Raw genomic sequence first — 9,230 nt, forward strand, 5'->3', positions numbered from 1 at the left:
CGTTTTCTTTTGTACTGTGGTTTTTTTTTGTTTTACTTTTACTGTTGTTGTTATAATTCGGTTTTTCCTTCGCTTCTTCATTTTATTGGTCGGCCACTTTCGGCCTAGCGGATGATGATGATGAATGCGAATTCCTGGTTTATCCTTACCAATGCATTGTATTACTATTTTATGTATTTCGCACCTCATTGTTACCCTGCCCGGTACTTGTCTTCTTTGTTTTATTTAGAAACGCTTTATAACATTCAATTTTGTACGATGTTACAGAAAGTTTGACGATCCCAGCTTTATTTATTAGAATTTATAGTAAAGATTAAATCGTCAATTTTTTGTTTTACATTTTTTCCTGGTGTCTTGTGCGAAAATGTGTAATAAAAATACAGTGAGTTGAACAAACGCAACACAGTAAGCTCATATTACTCCAGAAGTCTTTCTACCACAGTGTGCCCGTTACACAAATGCACCCGAACTTAACAACCTTAGCCCTGAGAGTCTACATTCCCGTTGGTGTTAAACGAAAATGGTGACGTTATTGATTTTAAAGAAAAAACCAATGTTTGCTCTGTAGAAACCGCGCGACGGAATCTGGGACCCAAACACTATGGCTGCATTAAAATAAGTTGTGTACACACGTGGCTTTTTTTTTTTTTGTTTCAGTCACTTATCGGTGATGCACACGCGCGTCTTTACACCCGAAGAGAAATTAAAAACCTCGTTAGAATGTAGAAGCGGTTTGCACTTCCATTCGGTACCAATGGTGGACAATGCTATTTTTAGTTATTTATGACTTTTCTTTTTTTGCCCCTTTCCCCCTCAGTCGTCCCTCCCTCCTCCTCCTCCTCCACATCCTCAAGTTTTTGAGACATTAGAGAGCTTCCTCCCGGATTTGAGTTCCTATCGCAAATAGTCGGCATCGGCATCCCGGGTTTGCGCTTCGTTTCACCCCAGAAACACCTAGACGCAGCACCATTTACGGTCCGGATCCGGATCGGTTCATTGGTTTCAGAAAACGAGATAACGGGCTGCAAAACAACAAAAAAAAGCTAAAGGATAAAGGAAGATATGGTGAAGTAGAACTGCATTTGATGCACCAGGATGGAGAGAGGAGGGGTGGAGGGAGGGGGGGGGGGGAGGGGAGAGGAAAGGGGAAACGAAAAGATCGGCTCTTCTTGGTGTGCTTGGTGTGCGGCGCGTATCTAACATGCCGGACCTGCAGTGATTCGAAACCCATTAGTCAAGTGCAGAAGCCATAGCTTCGCATCCAACACATCGCGAGGTGGCAAAGGGTTCGGACGCGCGCGTATCACCACAACACCCGTGCACGTGATCCACGTGAAGATGATTGGGACCCCCCGGGGGGGTGGGAGGGGGGGGGGTGACTGGTTTCCGATTTGAACCCATTCACTAACCCCTCACCCGGTTCCTTTGCTCTGCCCTTATCCCTTTGCCCCCCCCCCCCTCGAAACTCACTGACTACGTCTGCCCTTCCTCCCTTCCTTCCATCCGAAAGACGTCCATCCATTGGGATGGGAAGATTTGCAGTGAACGGAACGAAAGGGAAAGAAAATACCATTAGGAGAAGAAAAAAAAAAGAAATCAGTCACAAATATTTTCCTTTCCCGTTCCATTTGCCCGTGTCCCCGGGTGTCTATCGATTTGACTGCTTCTACTATTCCCGTCTACACGCTTCCCATCGCATATGGTTACCGGGACGCATCTTGCTTTAGGATCATGGATAGGAGCAGTAGACAGGGATGTCGGACGGTGTGTACCACTGACCAGGCTGGACCCGACAAGACCCGCCGTCAATACAACCCCCCCTCCGTCGCCACCAACCCGCCCACAAACCCGCTTGGTGGAGAAATGGGGTGTGTAAAAGAAAACGAGAGGCTGTGTGAATGGGTGAAAGAGTGCGTACGTTGTGTGTGAGTGAGGTGGTATGAAAGTTCCTCGCCAAGTTCCAGCCTAGGCCGAAAGGAAGAGGGCGGAAACAGGGGGAAAACCGATGGAATGTCACTGTAAAGGGTACTACACCCTTCCGCTCCCCCGGGTTCTCGCTCTTCCCTTTCCCGGGCGAAGTCTAAGACGTGTGTATGTGTGTGCGATCGAGCGCGCGCGCGATGAGCCTGCCCTACCTGTCAGCACCCGAGTGAAGTTTTGCCGAAGAGTGAGAGTGAGCCTCGGCTTTACTGCCGAGCATGCCGCGCGTTGTCGTAGTCACCGTTCACACCGCCACCGCTTCTGCAGATGCTGCCGTTTGCCGCTAATAAGAGTAGCGAAGGGTTCCGGTTGGGTGAGAAGGGAGTTTGTGGACGTTAAGTGGATTCCACCAAATGAGGTCAGAGTTTCCAGCGAGCTCGTTTTTACGAAAGGCACAAAATAAAAGTGTCGAAACACGACCTCGGGCATGAATGACGAGCATCCGCATACGGTCGAAACATCGGTCGGCCACACTGTCGGTGTCGGTTAAATTCCATGCGCCAATACCTGCAATACAACCAACCAGCCCGGCTGGGAGTGGACACCGGATGAACCGTCCCGTCAAAATAAAGAAGGAATTCACAACAGCAGCAACACCAAGAGAAAAAAAAACGGAACCAAACTATTTCCGTACGGTAAGGAGTAAATTCATCGGATCGTTTTGCCGAAGAAAACTATGCAAAACACGCACTCTGAGACTTTGACACAAACTGTCACCGAGTCCGTCAAACAAACAAAGCGTTATCCAGAGTTAGAGTCTACATTGTATTCGATGTATTGAAAGCACTAGATCATCCATTCTGGTGCAATCTTCCCTTCCCTTTCTGATCCCTTTTTGAGGAGGCGCCATATCGATATCCTAGTCTCTTTTCTTTTTCGAGATATGTCCTCAGAATTCTTATAAAAATCAAAAGATCACATCCATCTACGCAATATTCTGAAGACATCGAGGCACTATTGAAATTCCTAGTTCGATGTGTGTTTCAGACTAGTACGGTGGTCTATTACCTTTCATCCTCACTGAATCAGTTTCCAGGAAATTCGGGCGAAGGCTACTCCCGTTCAATACGCATCAGGTCTTCGACAGTTTAAGCTCCTCTTGATACAGTCAACGAGCTCACTGTGCTCCTCTGCGCCTTTTGCCGAAAGGTTTAGTGAGCGGTCTCCTATATCTGGACTCTTCACATGCTCCAATTCTTGAATTCTTTCGGTATCATACAACTTGATTGATTGGTTTCAAGTATCTCACTAGTAGACAAAGTCAGTTGACTCTTGGTAACATTAATACACCTCTTTTGCTAAGTTAATCTTGAAGATTCGTAACAAGAGTACTATGTTTGGAGAATTATTCTAATATATTCAATAGATCTTGAGGACGCATCGTCATCCACGGCGTTCAGGAATAGTGGCACGATTTGCTAGAACAGTGCTCCTCAAGAATGCACCCAAGCTTGGAAGCGTGTGGAACTCCCACGGGAGAAAGCCTTTCAAAACCAAGCATCCAAAAAGCAAGAAGTCTTTTTTTTTTAATAGTTCATTTGTGAAGCCGTTTGACGGCTGTCAATCGTCGTACTGATATATGAGCACGATATCTACTAGCGTCTGTCAAAAAGTGGCCTCAAAATTGAGGTTAGCATGGAAAAAGAAAAAAAACAAAAGACAACAAACAGATCAAACGAAAACAAAACATCCACAATTAGCGATAAATAAAGTCCTGTTTAAAAAAAATGAGGAGAAAAAAGTTTCGTTCTCTTTCTCGATAGTGTTGCTCGACATGCAAGCCGGCGGATTGACGTCGGAGGGTATGAGGATGGTGGATGTGGCATGATAGGCGCAGACACCAAAACTGAAACGGAAACCGGACAAGACAGATCCGCTTTTAAGGTTTTACGCTAGGTTTCGCCTCCGGTAGGCTCGGAGTGAACCGGGACAGGAAGATCGATGGAAAAATTGGCTGAAGATGCGTGAAGATGGGGAGGAAAGACGAACCAAAGCAACCGGGATGCAAAGGGGGGTAGAAGCTTGTTATATTATTTTATTTTTATCGATAAGAGGATGCACCGCTGCAGTACCTTCACCGTCGGCACGTACGCATTTTGTGCACGCTTTGAAGCGGCACCTGCAAACTGCCGCCTCAAACGAACCTGCGCGCACCTGGTTTTACAGTGGTGGTGGCCGATTTGGGGTCCACTTTTTCATTTCGCCAGCTCGTCGTTTCGTTTTGTGTGTGTGTTTTATTTCTCTCTCTCCCCTCCCCCCCAACAGCGTTCCGGGCAGGCGGGATGCGCCATCCCGTCCCGCTGCCTTAGAAAATGGTCTGGCGCATATGAGTGGCCTTTCTGCCACTCCACACCGTTCTCTTCTCATCATTTTCTTGTTTGACTACTTTTTCATCATCTTCCCATTCAGAAATGGAATGGTGGAAGTCTCGGGTCGGCTGGACAGATATACCTGTCCAACCGTACCGGGCAGTAGCAGCAGGAGCAGGAGCCTCCAGCCTGTCCTGTCATTCCTGTCCATTTGAGCGCGTCAGTGCGCTATGTCTGTTTTTTGAGCTCCTTTACCGGTGGTGCTTCAGGTTGGGTTTGTTGCCTTCCCGCCCATCCTGTACCGTACCAGTACCATCCATACCGGGTGACCGGTTAAGAATTAAAAACACGGCAAAAACGGCCACTTGATGGAGTACCTGTTTGACTTATTTCTTATGTGAAGGTTTCCTAACCACCTCACCCACCTACCGATATCCATGTCGCCAGTTAAAGGGAGCCGTTCTCTGAAGAACCCTCCACTGTTTCTTCTCCACATTACCAGACTTCTCCACCGGTGCTGGGATTCGGTGGCCCTGGCGCACTATTTCTTTGCAGCGAGACTTTCCTTTCTCGCAGCTCGTTGCGACTTTCTCGCCATGTGCTCCGTGTGATATCGGGGAGAGAAGAGAGAAAACGGGAAGGGAGAAGAGGGGAGAAGAGGAGGAGACCTGCAAGTCGCAAAACCGCGCCACCAGGTACCGTGGCAAATCAGGTGAAACTGATTTCTGCCAGATGCATCACAAAAGTCGGCAAATGTTGCAACCCGTATGTGTGTATGTCACCGTTCGCCTTACCGATTTCCAGCCCGATCGGGTGTATTACCCAGGTACCCGGTACGGTACTTCCACTTTCTGCCGGACGGTTTTCGATAGTCATCAAAACCGATTTCTAATCATGTTTACTACCGTAGTCGTAAATGCCTGTCCGGTCTTTCGGGGCTAAATCTTGACCACCCGCGTGATGGAACGGGGAAGAAATTGTCCCCGTAGAAGTCAATTTACGGTGCGCAGCCAGAGATCAAATTAATAATTCTCCAAAATGGGATTTCCCGTGATTCGTTGTGTGTCGTTTTATTTTGTAAAAATTAATCTTAACAGCTAGCTAAGCTCAACAGCTTAAGATGTGTTGTACGCGTAGTATGCGTATGCATCGGTACCCATCCTGGTACAGTTTTCCTGAGGAATCGGAAACATGTTCTCCACATCGATATCGTACCGTGGTAGCTTCTCGCTAGATCGTGGGAACAAAAAGACACAAGAGACCACAAAAAGCAAACATGTAGTACATATAGGACATCCTCAAACACCACAAAAAACCAGCGACACAGAGAGACCTTAGATATTCTTACCGTAGAAAATTGATCACGTTCTGGCCGAGCGTTGGTTCGCGGGCAAGCATCAGCGCCGACAGGTATTTCTGCGACTTCATCTTCTCCGCACAGTGCATTATGAGCGCCCACGTACGATAGTCGGTGTCGATCACGTAGGTGTTGTAAATTTCTTCATCTAACCAAAAACCCCCAAAAAGACCCCGCAAACAGCGTAAAGTTGTGTGAAGTTAGTGTGGACTCTCCGTCTGGTTGACGACTCCAATACTCACAGCTGCTCTCAGCGTGCACCCAGTGAGCCGGTTGCCCATAGTTCGGTATGATCCAGGTAATGTTACCCTGCTGGAATGTGGCGACCGGATCATCCAGGAACACGTAGGTGAAGTTCATCGTCACAAACCCGTCCGAGGTGACGAACGAGCTGCGCATGCATCCATACTCCGGGAACATCTCCGTCGAGGCGAAGTACTGTATCACGTACCAGGAACCCATCATCGCGTTCAGCCCAAAGTTGCGCATGGCTCGCACCTGCAGGCGGGGGAAATGGTCAAAAAACACATCCTTAGCCATACTTTTCGGAGATCGGGACGTTCGCGTTACCTTTGGGCATTTGTCATTACGGGTGCGTCGACGCGGTAACTGGCTGTACGTATCGTCGATGCAGAGCGTTACCAGCAGGGCTATTATTAGACCGCTGTACGCTATCCGCTCATAGAACGTCACACGCTTTCCACGCATCATACTTTGTTGCGGGCAGGCGGAGTAGATGATTGGATCTCCGATCTCCAGCTGGCACGCACCCGTTTTCCGCTGCAAGCACAGTACGGTACACCGGATGTAGTAATCTTGTTGAAGCGGCCGGACGAGACGTTTACGGCAGAAGTATCGAATTACCGCTGGCAAAACGCTACCTAATTGAACATCGCACACAACATCTTCAATTGATTCACCTGCTCCTCATCCTCCCCCCCCACCCTCACCTACTCTTGAGGAGGGGGAGGGGGGACTCATACAGGTAAAGCCTGATCATGATGGCACCATGTTGCGCCTTCTTTACCTCACAGCAAATAAGACAAAACGAAAAAGCAAGATACGGGAGATGGTACTCCGAGAGGAGGAGAAGGAGGAGGGAGTTGTGGAGCTCACAACAGCGTAGAAGGTGGTAGAAAAACCATATTTTCTTCCTTTCGCGAAACGGGGAACTTTCGCCCTGACAGCTAGAGAAGGTTGATTTTCAAGGGCTACTTCAGTTCGATTGACTTTTCCTGCTTTCCTTTCGGGCTATACAATCCCTTCTATCAAGCTCCCCCCGCGCAACACCTCGTTCTTCCGTTCTTCAGGCCCATTTCGCAAACGAAATCGGTAATGTTTGTGCGGTTTTATTTGATTGGCGAAAAAACAAATGAAGCAAATCATTTTCGAATTGTTGGTGTTTTTTTTTTGGTGAACTCCGGAGACTCTCCGGGAGTTTCACCCTTAGCGTTCGATGCCCGGACCAAAACCCTGCCTTTAAGATGCCTTTAGATCTGAATGAGATTGTTTTTTTTTCTCGCTCCTCCAAGGCCCTCCCCTACTCCCCCCCCCCCCCCTGCCCTCCATTAGCCTTCTTTTCTTTTAATGTTCCTGTCTCACTTCTGTGATCGCTCGTCCCCCCCCCCTCTCTCTCTCTCTTTCTGCTTTCTTTGGTAAAATTATTGGCCAGATCGTATCGGGTAAATTCGTTCGAAAGCAGAAACATTCCAGCACCTTCACGAGGTAGTAAACAAACGTAAGAAGAATTAAAAAATACACACACACACACACACGTGTGTGCACACACAATCACAAACTCGAAAAGAAATTAAAAGCAAAAAGTAAATGCAGGGCAGCAAATAAAAGGAAGCGAAAACACGATGGCAGCGAAAATTTCGGTGCGAAAACGCACCCCCCCCATCCCTCCCCCTTTTCATCCCTCCCTTCCCTTTGCGCACACTTACACAAACACACACGCACGAAAGAAAAAAAAACCCTTCCGTTGATGCTGGTGGCCAGTTTGCACGAGTTTTTGGTTCGCTGGTTTTATGTGTTTATCTTCGAAAAACGTCAATTAACATCCGGCCAAATGAGAGAAAGATTAACGTATGCGCACCATTACAGCATTACGGTATGCGCTGACGCTATTGTTTGACGCCTTATGAAGCAATTTATGCTCGCAAATTGAAGCAAAGGGAAACTGATGTTGGAAAAAAATAGCAAATTAATTAAATCAACATTAAGGGGGGTTTTTTTTGGGGCGGAAATCACAAGTACTGCGGCGATGCACAATGGAAAAGAAAAGCAGCAAAAAACACGAAGCAAACCAAATGCATAATGGAGTTTGGAAAAGTTTTGGTCGAGAAATTGTAGCAAAATTTGCGGCAGGTTGATGTGGTGCGATTTGATCGATGACGCATCTCGATACTTACAACAAATGCTTATCCAATGTCCTTGAGTTTGTAAAACACTCACAACAAATTGTCTCCTGAGAATAGCTGTGGTTTCGCCTAAGGCAGAATTAAAACTGAATAATGCTGCGCTGTATCAGGATGGATGTTGTTTCTGCTTGTTCTCACAGCGTGAAAAAAAAGCGATAAAGCGATAGTTTCTCTTACGAGAAGCGAGAAACGATAAGAGCAGTGGTATCTGGTGTACGTGCATAAAACGTTGTATGATACCCAACAAAAGACGTTCTTGAAATATGGGAGGCACAGTAGTTTCATTCAAAGAAATTGCATGACTTGTAATACTACAGGGTGTAGCGCGAGGTTTTGTTTTTCGAGTAACTTGAAAACCTTGGTGAGGAAATTAAGAATTGTAACTATGAACTTTTTCTCTGAAATGTGAGAAAATAAGACATCTACCTCAAGGATTATTAAGGTTTTCGGTGCTCATATTTTGACTAGTTAACTCGGTAACCTGTGGAGATATCAGAAAGGAAGGATTTCTCAAGAACTAGAGAACAACATAAATTGAAAATTCGCAGTCATTCAACTCGAAGCTCTTGGTGGTATCCAAGGATTCCAAGTAATTCTAAGAAAATAAAAACTTTGGATATCAGAGTCTTTCCAAGATCTTCCAAGATCGCAAGTTCTAGTGCGTTGAATGTCTTGGAATTCGTAACTCTAATTACTGAAATCTAGTCCAGGCAAGATTTGGTCCCAAGTTTGGCATGTAGTTGAGTCGTCTATTACCGAATGTGATTTTGAATGTTCTCCAAAAAATACAAGTTTAATATCCCACTCTATACCTTTTTTTTTTTTTTTTTTTTTTTTTTTGTTAACGGGGAGGGAACCTTCAAAAGGTACCCACCTCGAAGGGCGGCTTGCGGCTACAAGCCAATCCCTCCGAGATGGGTTATGTGGGATTCATCGTGACGCTGGGCCCGTGAAGCGGACCCGGCAGCCGATGGGACCCTAACTAAACCACTCCTCGACCTGATCCGAACCCTGCCGATGCGCTTGATGTGCGTAGTACTCCATGCAGGAACGTTTGTGCGATGCACCCATCCTGTTGACGCGCTGCTGCTTTCCAATGCTGCTACTGCGTCATCCGTCCTAGTTGTCTCAGCTGCTGCTGCTGCTTCGTGCCTTCCTTCC

At 46.8% G+C, this 9,230-nt stretch overlaps 1 protein-coding gene across 1 annotated transcript; it reads right to left on the reverse strand.

The window, feature by feature from the left end:
• Positions 1-5,341: 5,341 nt before the first annotated feature.
• On the reverse strand, positions 5,342-8,180 carry LOC125774736 (apolipoprotein D). The gene is made up of 5 exons (XM_049444912.1): positions 8,061-8,180; positions 6,217-6,426; positions 5,889-6,144; positions 5,638-5,794; positions 5,342-5,519 (listed from the first exon to the last, which is right to left on the reverse strand). The coding sequence occupies exons 2-5, from the start codon at positions 6,355-6,357 to the stop codon at positions 5,405-5,407; spliced, it is 669 nt and encodes a 222-aa protein (XP_049300869.1). The 5' UTR covers positions 6,358-6,426; positions 8,061-8,180; the 3' UTR covers positions 5,342-5,404.
• Positions 8,181-9,230: the final 1,050 nt, after the last annotated feature.

This window comes from Anopheles funestus, chromosome X (assembly GCF_943734845.2).
Source record: "Anopheles funestus chromosome X, idAnoFuneDA-416_04, whole genome shotgun sequence".
Lineage (NCBI taxonomy): Eukaryota > Metazoa > Arthropoda > Insecta > Diptera > Culicidae > Anopheles > Anopheles funestus.

What these genes read in the sequence shown, in the direction of transcription:
- LOC125774736 (XM_049444912.1), bottom strand. Translation starts at nt 6,357, where the DNA reads ATGATGCGTGGAAAGCGTGTGACGTTCTATGAGCGGATAGCGTACAGC. An exon ending in GTAATGACAAATGCCCAAAG is followed by an intron (nt 6,145 to 6,216) that starts GTAACGCGAACG and finishes CCCCGCCTGCAG; the next exon opens with GTGCGAGCCATGCGCAACTT. An exon ending in GGTGCACGCTGAGAGCAGCT is followed by an intron (nt 5,795 to 5,888) that starts GTGAGTATTGGA and finishes GTTTTTGGTTAG; the next exon opens with ATGAAGAAATTTACAACACC.